The following is a 16,510-nucleotide window of genomic DNA, read 5'->3' on the forward strand; positions in this document are numbered from 1 at the left end:
GATGTTTTATTTTCGTCTTTGCAGTTCTCAAAATACTACAACTAACATCATCACACCCCTACATTTATAATGCAACAGTAGATTAAAAATTAATTTAATATAATTTAATTCCATAAACTCTGAAGAAAAACTACTTTTCATCTCTCTTATCCATACTGATCGAAACTTTTTACATGACAATGACAATAAAACCTTTGTATGACACCTTTGTCCTTATGTAAACATAAAACCTTATTCAAAATCTGTCAGAAAAATAATAAACAGTAAATGGGCGCCATACCAAAACGTTCCGTCAAAATGTTAGCCACTTATAAATAAATGATAAAAATATTGCGAAACATGGCACATACCCCTGTCGATAATATCTATGTAAAACCATATTTTCAATCTGTTTAAATTGATCAAAATGTAAGTAGTTACCTAGTTGCGTTATTATCCTGAGAGTTTAGTGAATAACCTAACCGTTTTCGCTGTAAACTGCTTCAAAAGTTATTGGTGAGAGTATAGCTTCCACTCATGATGATACTCACGACAGTTTCTCACAAGTGTCCAAAAGCAACAATTTGCGATAGTGTAAAGGACTACCTAGTTATAACTACAGTACCCAGCGACAAATATTGCACACTGATCTTCAAGAGGATCGACAAATGAGCCGCTAAAACAAGACAAATACTTGTTCATAAAAAGAAAAATGGACAAAGAAATGCTAATGATGAATAAATTACGTAATATCACACAAACTCGTCTCTGCAAAGGTTAATACAACAATCTGTGTCTGCAATATTTATCGCCAGATACTGTAAATGTACGCAACTCCCGTTTCCAGCACAGGCACAGATTTTCCACACGGGCCAGGAGGCACGGTATGGAGGGCGGGGGGCGACAGTCACGGCTTCTCAGCAGGTTGTTCAGCAGACTCAGAGGCGATCACCACAAATACAACACTCTGGATAAACGGTTCTCCTTTACTTCTACCGCGTAAGTTGCTTTGTAAAACAATAGGTATTGTGTGTGCTGATGAGCGCTGTAGGTCTCACTCTATCTCTGTATTCAAGTGGTTTGGTGTGAAAACAGTGCTCTCTGATAAACCTGAACCTTTTCAACTACGATCTTGAACTCCTGTCTGCCTAGCGTGAATTGTGGTAAAACTCAATAGCAGAGGAGGTCCAGTCCGTCGGCCGGTACGGCTGATACCTGAACTGGAGCTGAGGAATACCTAGCGGGTTTACTGGAGCTCGAAAAGCAGGAGTAGGAACGGGGTTAAATTAGTCAGTAAGTTATTAGATGATTTCCCCACCTCAAAAAAGGAGGAGGTCCAAATAGCCAGTCCACTAGCTGTTAATATTGTTGTTCCGGTGTGAAAGGGCAATCTTATTCACTCAAAGATCTAATCAGATGACTTGTACTTCTATTTAATGATGAATATAAAGAGTAAAATCACCAAAATATCTGCAGTGCCAACGGGAGTGTCGAAGTGAACGCTACACGGTCTGCACGAACACGCAACGAGCCGAAAAGCGTGTTTTACTTTAATATAAAGCCAACGACTAACGAGGCTATTCACGTGTCCAGCATGAGCGAGAGTACAGGCTGCAGCACCACCATGGATGAGGACCTGGAGATGGATCCCCAGGTCTGCTCCAAGACTTCCACTCCACACGCCTATGGACCTGACGATGACCGCTTTCCTGCTAATATCGATTTGAGGCATGCATCTCTTCTACCTATGTAGTTTAGTTCCTTATTATATGGAATTTGAAAAGCTGCTATGAAAGCTTTCTGTGTTGTAGATACAGTGGACAATACTTGACACCAGAGCAACTGCCGGAGTTTTGTGACCAACTCCATAATCTGGTCGAAGTGATAAGAAATATACAGTCCTATGCCAAAGTCACGGGAGAGTACCCGAGGTAAGTGAATTTTATATTCTGGCTCTTGCACCCGGGTATGTCTTCAAATTGTTACCAGCCACCATCCAGGGACGAGCAGCAGCACCCTTAAAAAAGCTACGGGGACGGCAGCATTCAATCTGATGGTGATTGATAGGCATCAATCATCATCAGATTGAATGCTGCTCCTGAATACAGGATTACCTACTGCAAGCCGTTGTTTAGTAATTGGTCATACAACATGTTGCATTTTTTCCTAGTGAACTAGAACGTCGGTTAGAACAAGAAGCGCGCGAAGTAGCCGCCATAGCTGCGGAAGCGCGCAACGCCCGTGACGTAGTTACGCGTGTGCGTGCACAACGACGCGCTGTGCGTGCGCACAAGAAGCATCTCGTGTCGCAACTGGCTAGTTTGAGGGAAACCGGTTAGTTCTTCAAACTTTCATGATCGATATTTTATGGTTAGCAATTTGCAGAGTTACATCTCTGAATCCCAATCAATATTTTCTCAGAGGTTCGGGAGTTAGAGAGTACGGTGCGACTGTCAGACAGAAAGCTCTTCAAGAACTGGGAGGCGCTGAAAGACTCCACCGACCCAGCGGCATTTGAGCCTTTACTTGATGAAATCAAGGTCAGTCTCGGAACCCTTATTTAAGTGTCGATCAGGAGAAAATGGCATCACTTCACATTATTAATTATAATATTTTGGCAATTAGAACAAACAAGCTGCGCTGGAGTGCCTGCTTCGCCTGGTGGACAGCAAGAAGGCCGCACTGTCTCGCACCGCACCGCCCCCCACACCGCTACCACCACCCGAGTCATCCCTTGACACTGATGGTTTGTACCTTTGCTACTTAATCCAAAGTGGTACACTTAGAGCGAGATGTGACACAAGACTAATTGTCAGTGTACCTATTTTATTGTGAGTGTGTACCTATTTTACAGTGTGTTATTATTTGGGACATTTTGAATCCGGGTATGTTATAAAAACTGCTAACAGCTACTCGAATGAACCGCAATTCCTAGTGTCTTAAAATTTCGGTTATCAAACCGCTTGTTAAGCATGGGGCTTATGACAGTCTTTTAAAATGGGGGACATATGTGCAGCATTGGCTGTATTCTGGCTAACAATGATGATGAAAACTTAGATGGGAGCAAAATGGTGTTTTGGTTAATTCCGTTAACGAAAGAGTATAGAGTAGAGAGTTGGGTCTAGAGTCGGGTGCGACTGGCGGCTCGTGCGGTCCGACCGGCCGCAGAAGACACGAGGGCCGGCGCTCGGCGGGCAAGCGGCGGCGTCGCTCGCCGCGTTCCGTGCCGCTCTCCGGGGAGCCCAGCCGACACGCACCGCCGCCACAGGTCAGCTGCCTATCATTTACTTGTACCTAAACCTACCTACTTGCACCATCTTTACTAGCGCATGTAATGATTTGTTTCGTTGCGGGATCCAAGACAGTCATTCATTTCTCTGGGACGCGCCGGACTTCAGTGTTCCGGTGTTTTCATGTTTGTATCTACTGTAGATCCTGGCTTACAGGAGTTGCAGCGGTATGGGAGGTTGTGGCGGGCTTGTCACAATAAAAAAAAAAAAATAGCGCATGTAATACTAGCGAAAAATAGACTAATATGAGCTGAAAATCATCCAGTTAAATATGTTATTCTGACAGAATCAAACGAACGAAATCTCAGACACGTGAGTAACAAAATCATTACTGTATTGCACCAGTTATCTTGTTTCGGATCTTAAATTATCAACTGACAAGCTTTACTAAACACATCCAACTTCTGGGTAAATCAGATGTGGCTATAAATTGATACATTTTATGGAGTTTGGAATCCCCAGCCTTGTATTTGGAGCAGAGCAAAATCATTGCTACAGTGAGACAAGAATGTTCTAGATTCTTCTGGTCTACAGGTCACCCTGTACATCCAGGGTACGGAGAGCACCTCCAGGTACAGGGTAGGCAGTGCCGGAGCAGTCGCCCTCACACCGCTGGAGCTGCCTTCTGGTGGAAGCGTCAGGGATATACTCTTCTTTACCACTAATTAAATACTCGCTTTAATATAAACTACCTGTATAAAACAAGCATCGCAATATACATTGTTTTATTTGTTACGTGGCTGCTGTACTCAAATTTTGATGCGTTAAGAATCGCTCTATTCATTAGTGGAAATTGTATGAAAATCCGTTTAGTAGTTTTGAAGTTTATCGCGTTAAAACCTCTCGGATTATTTATGAGTGAGATGACAGGTGATGCGTATGTACTAAACAATACTAGACCTTTACCCGACATTAAGGTCATTAGTTAAACAGGTATAGAAAATAATTAAAACTTCATAAAATTCTTCTATTTATACCAATCTAATTACAATAATCCATACTTATAATAATAATTGCTGATTGATTTTCTCCGGTGGAAATTAACAAAGCGTGAAATAATAATTTATGTTTCTCGATAAACATTTTACGACAAGCCTGACACGTGTTTAATTAAATTGTTTATGTAATGAGTCGATCGGTTCAGCAGTACCTACTTACCTGCCACTCACAGATATGTATAGTAAGTAAGTACTTGTACGTACAATGCTATGCCACAAGCATAATAACGAAACGATACACAGTTGGACTTACGCACGCGCCGATCTTTGTAAATTTTCACTTTTATTGAATTTTTCCTTTACACTTGAATGGATATGTATTGTATGTTTTCAAAAACACTAGAATTTCCACACTCGTGCCTTTGTGCGGAATTATAATTTTTACGTTAATTGAAGTCAAAGATTATTTTAATTAAGGATTAAGAAAATGGGGTCTACCGTTTTTTGCTCACTAGATGGCGCAAATCTAGCAAAAGGTGTTTTGTCCAATCACTGTATCTGTCAAAAATTAAATGACCAATGGTATGACAGTCTAGCTAATTCCCTATTGCACGAAAAGACGAGAGTTCACACTAGCTCCATCTGGTGAACAAAAAACTGTAGCCCCCATTAGATCTGCGTGATTTGTGGGTACTATAAAAATTGGTGGGGAAGAATTGCAATCTGGGTCATGATTGAAAGACAAGTAAAGTCAAAAATAAAAGTATTCAAGTATATCTGAATTACAAACCACGTTTACTTCCAATTGTTTATTTTACAAAGATCACATTACGTTACGGACATCGCTCCGGTTTGTTACGCTCGCACCATGTCCTCGGCGTTACACTACTATAACCTAGGGCTTCTTCTCCTCCGCTGCTGGGGCGGCAGTCTCCGCGGCTGCTGGCGCTGCTGCAGCTGCAGCTGGTGCAGCCGGCGCGTCAGAACTTGGTGCTTCTGATTTTACCTGTAATTAATAAATGGTTTAGTACTCATTTTGTAGTCACCTCCGAAACCTAAAATAGTCAGGACGCTTTTTGGAAGAATTGGTGTTACGAGTGTCCATGGGCGGTGTCGATTGTTTGCCATAAACCTTTAAAAATTCACATGGCGAAGCACAGACACAACACAAGCGGTATTTCACTTTAGAAATAGTATTTCGCGGTAAAGGTACACTCCAGAAGTCAATATGGATGAAATATTGAACTTCTGGAGACTAAATAAATTAAAGGAGAAAAGATAGGACATAATAGTTGTGAAACTAACTTCAGCTACGGCGGCGGCAGCTTCGGATGTGACTTCGGCGGGAGCGGCTGAGGGTGATGGTGAAGATGCGACCTCCTCTTTCTTATCCTCCTCCGGCGCCGGCGCACCGTGGCTCATCTGCAATTACAGTTTATGTTAGATAATATCTCGCTTTGTAAAACTTGGTACCTTAGCATAGGATCTCACGGGCAACTTCTGCTTTCATGTCTTATTCAGATTTAAAGTATCGCAGAATTCGCAGATATTGAAGGTTTCAGTGGGAAGAACGCACAACGCACCTACCTAACATTGCCCGAAACTATGATTTTCTCCTGTGTCCCGCATGCGTTTATAAACATATAATTACATATACCCTATACTCATGACTTTCAAGGTTGTATCTATTGTAGATCCTGGCTTACAGGACTTGCAGCAGTTTAGGGAGAATGTGGACTTGTCCCAGTAAAATAAAATGCCCTACACTCAGACCCTGAGCAACAATTGCTGGATGGATAGCATGACAAATTGATCCGTTCAGGAATTGAAAACAATGTATCATTCATTGTACCTTGCACGCCCTAGCGCCAACCGTGCTGCCAAAAATCACGTTAAAACAAAACTTTATTTCTCTGGATTAGCCTGTGGTTAAATGTTCATTAAATGAATTAACCAATCACAATCGGAAAAACGGATGAGACAGATCGGAAAAACAGGTTTTTCATTTAAACTAGGTTACCTATTGTTCTTAGGTCATTTGTCGTGAATTGGGTAATTCTGAATTTGGGTATCTAACCGACCTAAGTGACCTAGGTATTGTGTTCAAATTATACACACCATTAGCTACAGTTAGAAATCTAATCGCTGTTGTTAGCATAAAATGTAATTCGTCGCGGTTTGGATTTGTTTGGATAACGGTCAATTGTTAATAGTTTGATAGCTATTAGTGTGACTACATTTTCTCATTCATATTACAACGTTTTACCTTAAATTATATTATTGGTAATGGGGTCTCCGAGTTACGGGAGGGTAAAATAGTATGCTAGTCTCTGTAGATCTATCAGACTGCCTAAGACTCAGGTGCCGATCTAGACCTCAAAAACTGTTACGGACACTAAGCCTTAATGTGTTTTGTAAAGTATATTCAAATAGTGGTAAATCCTTTAGTTTGTCTTTAGTTTCTGGAACTGCTGGTCTAATTTGAATAACAATTTTTCGGTTGGATAGTGGATTTATCGAGAAAGGCTATGTATATAAAACATCACGCTACGATCAATAGGAGCCGCAGAGCAGCAGAGTGGGTGAAACCGCGGTAAAGGAGCTGGTAAATAAATAAATCTCATTAGACCGCGAAAGTGAGACTTTACTGGTAGTGAATCCGCGGTTGTCTGGAGGTCTACTACAGTGACTGTGAGAGTCTTCTTTAACGATGTTATAGGTAATATTGCGCCCCATGTTAGCTCACAACCAACGAAGGATCTTAAGCACTTACAAAAAGGACAAAATCTCAAAAGAGCTTGCCGTTCGAGTTCTATGGATTACTTAGGCAGATAAGATATATGTATTGTTGTTCGTTAATTTGGTGAAATCGAATATCGCTAAGCAAATGAAAAGATTATTATTTACTTTTGTTTCTATAGATTCTAAATTAACTATCCTTGTGGGACAATCTTCGTCATTCTTGGTTTGATTTGTAGGTTTACTCCCGCTTTCCTACACAAGGAGATCATGAAATGGTTAGTGATGGATTTTCAAGGAAGCATGACCGCAGAACTTCGGGTAAATCGAAGTTATCAAACTTCTCAATGCCCCTTTTGCTATGAAAATATATAGTCAAAATGAGAGACTTCTCTATTTGTGAAGGAAACCGAGTTAGCTTTTAGGGACCACTTTTTAATTTTATAACTTTATAATGTTTAAAAGAGTTAGAGCTTATTAATTTTTCTGCCTAAAAATGACATAGCTGGGACCTAGTCCCAGCCAGCCCTTAGTCGTTTTGAGGCGGCACAACAAAACTAAACGTGGCACAATTAGTGAAACCATGACACAACAAGAAATACCACATCTAGGTATCTTCAAATCACAAATAGGTAAAGATAGCACATGAATAAATTGCCTACCTGTACGGCCACGAAGGCGAACAAAGCGACAACCACTAGAACCTTCATATTATTCACAATCGTCCAACTTAATGACAATAAAACTTGTAAAGTGTACGGCTTTAATTTATAACAGAGGACGCGTAACAGCCTGGGAGTTTGTAACCAAAATAACTATTATGATTCGTACAATAATGAGCTCTGTTTATAAAACAAATCTTGGCGGAACAATTAAAATCGTTATCGTTTTATGTGCTTGTTTCTAATTTGCCGCGCGTTCGTGTTCAATATTGCTATAGTTGTGACGTAAATCGCTCAGGCGTCCATGGTTTTTTAGTTTGCAGATATTCTTATGGGACTTTCTGTTTTTCTAAGCTACATCCAACTCACTACTTAAAAGTGTAGATCCTTGCACCTAGGTACGACAACCAGAAAGTCTGCTAACGCACAAGGATGCCCGAAATTAAATGAATTGGGACCAGAGCAAGCAGAAGAATAATCTTTTCTACTTATGTAGTATGTTTGGTAGGATGGTTGCAACGTCACGCCTTTTATCCCCGAAGGAGGTACAATGTAATCCCACTTTTCACCATGTAATAGTAGGAGAGCTTATTGCCATACACTGGGCACTGTTCTAGACTCCGTGCTACTATTGAGAAATTTTCGAAAAATCGAAAAAAGCCAGTTATACTTTACCCGACCTAGGAATCGAACCTGCAACCCCTTGTCCGGCAGTCGCGCTTGCGACCACTCGGCGAACGGGGCAGTCTGTTTGGTAGGTATGTTTAAATTTGTGCTTTCAGTATGTAACACTTCATTGTAACTCTTTCTCGTAGGTTTATTAGATTCCAAGCAAGTTGTACTCCCTCTCGCAACGCCCAAGGCGAGAAAAGTCATTTGATGACTTCCAAATCGGCCGGTTGAAAGTTGAAGTTGAATCTGCATTCAGCTGTAGCTCATTGTGCTCGTTTTCAATAAAGAAAGATGGCTGACTGTAGTAGCTTGATTTGATCACCACCTATTCATAATTGACTGTGGAGACAAATTAATACGGTCTTAAGTTGATCGGGAGCTGCGGATAGTCTAACTAACGGGTTGTCGGGGTCTCCGTCTCGATCTCTATATAAGAGTCTAACAATGGATGATTATTCCCTCTCAAAGAAACCTTAAGTTTATAAATTAACGTATTGACGGTATCCCAATCCCAAACGGATAATAAATCAATGGTCTCTTTAGTGGCTACTACCATAACATAATTAGTTTATAATTTAAGTACCCACTTCTAACTAACTAAAACAATAGCGTGAGAAGGATATAGGTAACATGTAGCAATAACATGTGTGACACATAGAACAAGAATGTATTGAAATGTCCTCAAATGTAAACATGAGGAGTCATCCTACAAATCAATGAAACTTAAGATTTTTCCATGAACAGCATGGTGATTAGATGCACAAGAATCTTATGGTTACACGTGTTTTAATTTTTCTTTATCAATTTTATAGCCGCCTTACTATTAATTCTTTGATTAATTCTTTAATCAAAACGTTGGAATCCCACCAGAGAGAGATCATCCGTTGGCTTTGGATTAAGGCTTTCTTTTACTTCTTTACATGTTTTGGTACATTTATAGTTTTAATTTATTTTACAGAAACGAATTATATGAAGGGAAATAGGTCGCAATAGAATATTCTTATTTTTATGGGATGGGAGGTACCTAAACGAGTTGACGCATCACTTGATTGTAAGCAATCAGCGCGGCCCATAGGCACCTGCACCGGCAAGTACTGCAGGAGTTTCAACACAGGTGCATAGTTGAACTTTGGGAGCGGAGAAATTGGGCCTCCGGTAACCTCATGCAAACGTTGTTTTACGCCCGTTTTCTTAAACCTGCAGTATCACTCTGATCGAGCCAGCCCATTCGTGTTGAAGCATGGCCTTCTCACATTTTAGTCTAACTTTGAGTTACTTTTGGTGTGTCCTAAAACTGCGAACAACCATCCTGAAACGGCAGCTAGCAGCATCCTAGATATTGAGGTGACTTAATTAAATACAATCCCTAGGATCCGAGGATTACCTACTGCATAGGCTTTATTCCTTTTACATGCCTTTGTTCAACAGTGGTGATAAAGCGTATAAGTGGAATACCACGTGTCGCGGGTTCGATTCCCGCACAGAATATTTTTTGTGTGATGAGGTTCTTGGTCGGGGTGTGACGTGTCCAGTCAGTCAGAACACAAGAAAATCCTAGTGTGAAACCATGATTCAACTACGCTCGAACAGTGTTTGAATATCCACTTGCGCATTTCATGAGTTGTGACAAGCTCACAAGTTGAAAGTGCCACATTTACCAGGTCTGGAGTCTGGACTCTCCGTAATACAGAAGATATGTCCATGCCAGTGGCGTAGCGTGACTTGGCAGGGCCCCGTATGAAAATTGTTGTTGTTTGGAGGGCCTTATGATGACGTCAATATAATGCTGTCAACTTCTGAACGCATAATTTACACGGAAAAAAGGAATTGATTATTTGAACTTTAGTAATATCTGAAATGAAATAAAAAATCGGAAGGTTTTATTATTTGCTTACGCACGTTGGGTGCCCCCGTAGCCCAGGGGCCCGTATAATTGATACGGCAGATGCGGCGCTAGCTACACCCCTGGCTCATACCAAAGGCCATGCCGTACCATAGTATGACCATTGGGATAGCCCAACGCTCATACTAAAAGTAGGTGGTAGGTAAACTGTTTTGTTATTTAAGTAATAACATAATAATGTTAGAATTATTAATAAAAAAAGGTTGTAGACAGTGAAGACCGCAATTCTAATAGAAATTTTCAAGTTATAATTTTTGTGTTGCTTAGAATGGGTGAGTGTGTATCCGAACGAAGAACATTTCGAATGTCAAGAACACGTTCCATTACTCGTTTTCCTAGTAATATGTCAGCAAAACAAGTTGACTATAAAAGTTAAAAGTAAAGATAATATCTTAATCTTAATAAAAATGGATCCAAAATAGAGATTATAAGTTTAACAATTCCTAAAAAGGCATATTTTTATGTTTGCTCCTACAAATTTAATCACATTATGTTGTATTATTGCGATATTCGGAACGTGTACTGAAAAACCTTGAGACGTTGGCATTTTTGGCATTTCGTTGGCTCCCGTTTGGCAGATGGGAAAAATGAATTGATCGAAAAGAAAAATCTTTGCCAGGATTATCTGAATGATGTCATTTGAGTGATCTAAAATCTAAATAATATATTAATTCTGCTTGTTTATAAAATAATTTAGTTAGAAAAATGGCTTCGCGCGGTGGTATTATGGTGACTGGTACGAATGGAGCCGATTTCGAACACAGAGAGAAAATAGCAGCACAATATCAGATTAGGTACGTAATTTGGCTTATTTACAAGTATTTAAGGCCGTACGGAAGAATTTAATTGGATGTTGAATGATAGCTTGATCTACAGTTCATATATTTTTTCGACCAAGTTCCGTCAAATTATTTTTAGACAAAAGCAGTCGATAGCGAATAATGTTTGGCGCCAATTATTTGAAAAGGCTCCTACATTTGTATATTACATAGAAATAATGAATGGGACTATCTTCCTATACATAATTCCAGTGAAATCGTTGATAAACAAAAATGACATTGTGTTGTCAGCAAAACCAAAACAATGTAGTTTGCTCACTTTTGGGTATTACGACACGCATTTCTTAGAATATAAACGTTTAATGTATTAATATCTACCATAATTTGTGCTAAGAAACTATGGGTCAGATGGTATAAAGATTGTTTATGAGTGAAAGTATAGTATTTGCACCTACACTGTTCCCGGGCAAGCCATATGTTACATATGTTGGCATGTGACATCATAGCATGTCAATCATCTTCCTGTACATCAAAAGTAGCAACAAATAAAACCATATATAATATTTAATGAGCAATAAGCCGCTACATAAAACTTTATGATGTCTACTTCCTTAGTAAATTACTGAGAAATGAAAGTTTAAAATTTTATGTGCTTGTATATTTTATGTCTTAGTTATCTCATAATTTAAATGGGTTTGGCATTCAGTTTGAATCATGTATTAAATACAGTAATTTTTCACTTATTAATTACAATATGCAATATAAGCATTGAAAGCTAAGAACTTACAATATATTTCCCCAAGTTATGTTATTATATCCCATTGTAAAAGATGACAAGTGTGTCACTATACCACTAATAACTAGTTTTCAAATCAAACAGAGGACTAACCAGATATTGATTTATTTATTCTTTTTTTTTTACTAAGGTTCAGTTTTCTAGACATGTAGTACTTACCAGTTTTACGAAATTTCCATAGCTGGGGACTACCTAGCGAGTTTACCGGAGCTCCAGCTTGAAAAGCAGGACTAGGAACAGTGTGGTTTTTAGTCAGTAAGAGGCTGATACTACCTCTCGTTTTGCCCAAAGCCGCAGAAGTCATTGGATGATTTTCCCCTCTTAAAAAAGCTTTACAAAATTTAATCTTTGTGCAGTTAATTCAGTTTATCCATGAATGTTCTTCAAATAAACTAAGTGGATATTGGTATATTAATAGAATTTTTTCAACATTCCAGTGCTTTAAACAAGTCCCGTCTGAAGTACTGCATGTTCTTCCACCACATTATGTTCCTGGTGATGCTGGCGAAGCTCTCCGCAGACATCCTCGACAAACTTGACATATTTATTTTAGAAATAGAAGAGTTGCAGATACCACAGGTAATCTTTTTCTACTTATATAACTGCTACTTATTTGCAATATTATATACAGGATATAAACAGAACACTACTGAAATATACACATTCATATACATACATGCCATTCAATTCCTTATTTTTGTGAAAATATATACACGCTGTATACTATATAGCTGAAGAGTATAGTGCTAATCTCCAGGTGGACTGGTTCAAATTGAATAATAAAGGGTGAACGGTGAAGTTCTTAAGTTCTGTATACAAATGCATTTCAGTTCTTATTGTTCCTTAGGTCTGAGTTTACCAGTGTTACTAGCCTATATTTGTTTATTATAATATTTTAACTATGCTAGAATTAATCTTTGCCACATGGAACACCATTGCCTCTTTGATGAATCTGTGTTCATAAAAAAACTCTGGACTTGTTAAGAAAATCCTATTATATGTTTTTAAAGTTATATTTGTATAATTTCAGCCCCTGTGGTGGGAGTACATCTGGTGCCTCTCCCTCCTCCTATCCTTCCTCGGTCTATCCGCAATCAAACGCAACAACATAAAATACCTCCGACGGTATATGTACGGTATCACCGCACTGGGCTTTGGACCGCTGTTGTACTGTGTGCTGTACTACTGCGGAGACGTCTGGAGGTATCTGACCATGGATGCGGATGAGGATGACAGCAGTGAAGTGGATATTGAGCTGTGGCAGGTGGGTGTTAGTTTTATATTGTAAACAGTGGCATTACTTATGTGCCTTGCGGCCTTTACGTGACGATACTATGTAAATACTGAAACGATATAATACAACTACTAAACATTAAATAGCTGGACATACACCTAACCAATAGATAAGACATGTTGAATTTTCGAAACTGTATCGAATCCGTGCTCTCTGTCTCTTTGGCCTTATGATCGCAAGTACAATTGCCAGACAAGGGGTTTTGGGTTAGATTCCCGCGTCGGGAATTATCTTTTAGTAGTTGCACGGAGTCGGGAAATGTACCTATATGGCAATATGTTCAACCCTATTACATGGAACTTACAACAAAATTTTTTATTAAGTGCATCTCTTCTACCCCTTCAGGGATATAACGCGTGACAGAGTCACTGTCATTCCACCATTATCGGGTGGTTGCTCTAAGTTTTCTTACGCTAATAATATTGTTTCTCAATTCCAGGGCTACCCATACGGCCTCCTGTGGTACGCGTTCGTGCTCCTCGCCTCACAAATACACTTCTTCCAACTCTACTTCTCATACAACCTGCTAAAAGCCTGGCGTGCAAGAGGCGCGCTAAGGAAATCCGACTAAAACACTAGTACTTACGGTTCATTTTCCCTTGTTCATACACCACACTGCCAGAGTGAAGGAAATAGTCAATAGATGGACGTTTATGAGGTAAGAACAGAATAAAAAAAAGATTCTTGTCAAAAAAAGGTGATATGACAACTGGCAAATTATCATTTAGTTGTAGCTAATCATGAACATTTGAAACTTATAGGGTACTTGACACGGAGGTTGTGTTCATAAACCCACTGTTTATACTGTAAACTGTTGCAAACAACTTGTATCGACTTTGCAAGCTTTTAATGTACAACTGTTTATTATGCAGGTAACAAAATATAGATTGACTCAGTAGAGAGAAAATAGGTATTATTGTACCAAACTAGCTTCTGCCAGCGGCTTCAGCCGGTGGATAAAAAGTATCCTATCACCCAAGTCAGCTCATACCCTGTCTGTATACCAACCATCATCAAAATTAGTAGTTTCAACATGTCAATCACGCATTTGGTCGGTCCAGTAGCCAACCAATGGTTACAGTCTCTGTTCAGAATCAATTTTTATTTTCTTACCTGCATACTAAATAGCTGTGCTGACTGTACCTTTTAGGCAATATTTTTTATAATTTTGCACACAATAATATACTCGTAAGTGCTGTTAAATGCCCCAATAATAAGGCCATTTTCGTATAATATGGAACAGTCTGAACAAATGACTAAGTAATTTATTAACATTAGTTGTCAATTTCTAAACCATTCTATTGGTAGTGAAACCAATCTGTTGCCTACCTATCTAATTATTAATTCTCAGTGAAAAGTACTAAATAATTCTCCAGATCTAAAACGAAGCTGGAGAAAACAGTAATAGAGTCAAATACTGAAATTTTAAAACGTTCTCGTTTGTTGTATGATAGTCTAATGTAACACACTCAATGTATAAAGTAGATAAGCAGAGAATGTAAGTTATAACATCTATTTTAGATACGTCGTAGTATTTATTATAGTATAACTATAGTTTCGAAGCGCAAATGACATTTTAAATAACGTACGACTGGGTTGGCCGCCATTTTGTTTGTGCAATATAAGTGCAATAACATTAACGCCATCTAGTTAAGGTGCGGGTAAATACTCAATAAATAAGATGGGCTAACCTAGTCCGCATATTCTATTTTTCAATCAATATTAAACACTAAATAAGTACTTATCAATGTATAGTATTCTAATTTGTTATTACATTTTATGAAAGTTATCGTTTTAGTAGTCGCCAGGCGGCGCCATTGGCGCTTAAAGTCGTTGGGGTGCTTTTAAGCACGATAACTATAATTTGATATATTTCGGGAGGTTTTAAAATGGCAATTTTTGTAACAAATGGCGTGTAAAAAAGCAATTTATGATGGTGTGGTAAAATTTGACTGAATAGTTGAATTTTTAAGTTATAAAATATATTATTTATAATTGTATTGTAAAGGTAAAAGGTTTGAATCTTTATTTATTTATCAAATTTGAAGCAGCAGTTATTGTAATGGGATAATGTGCCACTGTATATTGTTTTGGTGAATTAAATGTTTAAACGAATGTTCAAATTAGTGGTTACAACATTTAGTCTTTAAGTTTTGCGTTTAAAAACATGACGAGTTAAAGAACCACATATTATTAACCCTCGATAGAAATAGACCATGACAACTTCGTAAAAAATATCTGTGTGGTCCCTTAATTTGTTTTTAAACGCAAAGCTAAGAAGTAATGGCCTATAAAAACACGTTGTATAAGTGTAAGAATGTAAATAAAACGATATTATTACGTTTCAGTTCAATTTATAATAGAAATAAGTGTTTGTTTGTTTTAAAGTTTTCCCATGGTATATTTGTTTTTTAATAATAAAATATTTTGTCAAAATATTGTGTATTCTGTGGAATTAAACTGCTACTTATAAGTTATATGATTGCTACACAACTATGTAGTTGCGACAGCAAAGAGCTGTACCCTTAGTACAAGTTTGCTTTACGTTGAACGAAAACGAAACGAGAGCGCGTTCGGCGCTTTTATTGGCCGGCTCGAATAAACCAACCAATCAGAATGCCGAATGCGCTCTCATTTCGATTACTTTAAACGTAAAACAAACTGGTACTAAGGGTACAGGTCATACCGCACCGCCATCTAGCGACCGAGCGAAAGAAATAGACGTCACGGTTTGGTTTATCAAGCGTTATTTGATTTGGTCTATCTCACCTACGTTAGTAGTTTGTGTGGACTCCAAAACATTGCAACTCTAACCTACACTATCCTGAAGAGCTTAAGCAAATCCCAACAACGACCGATTTATCTAGAAAAACAACATAATTCCATGTGACTACCAAAGGGCACACGATAAGGTGTTATAAATTTATATAATACACGGGATTACACGATTATGAGGATTTTGTTCATGTGTACTTAGATTAACTAGTGGTCGCCTAGTGGTCGAAATTCGACCATATACGATTTAATTTACAATACCACTTAACATACGTTCAAGGATAATTTGTATTTAACGAATTGCTATTAGTTTTGTAAAATTCAAATTAATATATTCCGGCGCATCATAAATAACCAAACCTCCTTCAATGAGAAACCTCTTTTCATATGAGACGTGAGAATATCATCGCAATGTCTGTCAATTTTGACGTTTTGTCAAATACGATACTATGTATGGTAGTGTGTGTAATGTTTTATTTATTAATTTAATGTATTTTATAAGCATTATTTTTGAAAAATATTAACGTCCTGCAATTCTCCTACACATAAACTATAAGTGTACCAAATTTTATGCTCCTACGTCCGCGCAATTTTCGTAAAAAGTGTTACAAAGTTTTTGCTTCACGTATTAATATATAGATAACGTATTTGCCCACATCTAATCTTTTCCTAATTCGTTTATA

At 38.3% G+C, this 16,510-nt stretch overlaps 3 protein-coding genes across 5 annotated transcripts; 2 read left to right on the forward strand and 1 right to left on the reverse strand.

Moving 5' to 3' along the window:
* The first annotated feature begins 246 nt into the window (after nt 1–246).
* LOC118278089 (uncharacterized) lies at nt 247–3,985 on the forward strand. 3 transcript variants are annotated; one of them, XM_035597157.2, is made up of 9 exons: nt 247–408; nt 827–978; nt 1,456–1,707; nt 1,791–1,910; nt 2,150–2,313; nt 2,401–2,519; nt 2,605–2,725; nt 3,105–3,247; nt 3,804–3,985. In XM_035597157.2, the coding sequence occupies exons 2-9, from the start codon at nt 866–868 to the stop codon at nt 3,936–3,938; spliced, it is 1,167 nt and encodes a 388-aa protein (XP_035453050.1). In that variant the 5' UTR covers nt 247–408; nt 827–865; the 3' UTR covers nt 3,939–3,985. The 3 variants fall into 3 exon arrangements, with proteins under 3 accessions (XP_035453050.1, XP_050556135.1, XP_050556136.1); XM_050700178.1 differs by having other exon boundaries at nt 1,797–1,910; XM_050700179.1 differs by having other exon boundaries at nt 1,573–1,707.
* A 994-nt stretch (nt 3,986–4,979) lies between these two features.
* Nucleotides 4,980–7,778, reverse strand: LOC118278087 (ice-structuring protein-like). The gene is made up of 3 exons (XM_035597156.2): nt 7,609–7,778; nt 5,513–5,629; nt 4,980–5,213 (listed from the first exon to the last, which is right to left on the reverse strand). The coding sequence occupies exons 1-3, from the start codon at nt 7,654–7,656 to the stop codon at nt 5,103–5,105; spliced, it is 276 nt and encodes a 91-aa protein (XP_035453049.1). The 5' UTR covers nt 7,657–7,778; the 3' UTR covers nt 4,980–5,102.
* A 2,946-nt stretch (nt 7,779–10,724) lies between these two features.
* LOC118278104 (protein jagunal) lies at nt 10,725–15,488 on the forward strand. The gene is made up of 4 exons (XM_035597177.2): nt 10,725–10,977; nt 12,196–12,337; nt 12,789–13,022; nt 13,492–15,488. Exons 1-4 carry the CDS (start codon nt 10,889–10,891, stop codon nt 13,621–13,623), a joined length of 597 nt encoding a protein of 198 aa, XP_035453070.1. The 5' UTR covers nt 10,725–10,888; the 3' UTR covers nt 13,624–15,488.
* The last annotated feature ends 1,022 nt before the right edge of the window (nt 15,489–16,510 follow it).

This window comes from Spodoptera frugiperda, chromosome 18 (assembly GCF_023101765.2).
Source record: "Spodoptera frugiperda isolate SF20-4 chromosome 18, AGI-APGP_CSIRO_Sfru_2.0, whole genome shotgun sequence".
Taxonomy (NCBI): domain Eukaryota; kingdom Metazoa; phylum Arthropoda; class Insecta; order Lepidoptera; family Noctuidae; genus Spodoptera; species Spodoptera frugiperda.

Bases quoted from the DNA above. Each gene is read 5' to 3' on its own strand.
- LOC118278087 (XM_035597156.2), bottom strand. From the start codon at position 7,656: ATGAAGGTTCTAGTGGTTGTCGCTTTGTTCGCCTTCGTGGCCGTACAG. The intron at 5,630-7,608 runs GTAGGCAATTTA...CTGTAATTGCAG, and splicing joins TCGCCTTCGTGGCCGTACAG to ATGAGCCACGGTGCGCCGGC. The intron at 5,214-5,512 runs GTTAGTTTCACA...TATTAATTACAG, and splicing joins CTGCCGCCGCCGTAGCTGAA to GTAAAATCAGAAGCACCAAG.
- LOC118278104 (XM_035597177.2), top strand. From the start codon at position 10,889: ATGGCTTCGCGCGGTGGTATTATGGTGACTGGTACGAATGGAGCCGAT. The intron at 10,978-12,195 runs GTACGTAATTTG...TCAACATTCCAG, and splicing joins GCAGCACAATATCAGATTAG to TGCTTTAAACAAGTCCCGTC. The intron at 12,338-12,788 runs GTAATCTTTTTC...GTATAATTTCAG, and splicing joins AAGAGTTGCAGATACCACAG to CCCCTGTGGTGGGAGTACAT.
- LOC118278089 (XM_035597157.2), top strand. From the start codon at position 866: ATGGAGGGCGGGGGGCGACAGTCACGGCTTCTCAGCAGGTTGTTCAGC. The intron at 2,314-2,400 runs GTTAGTTCTTCA...ATATTTTCTCAG, and splicing joins GGCTAGTTTGAGGGAAACCG to AGGTTCGGGAGTTAGAGAGT. The intron at 3,248-3,803 runs GTCAGCTGCCTA...TCTGGTCTACAG, and splicing joins GACACGCACCGCCGCCACAG to GTCACCCTGTACATCCAGGG.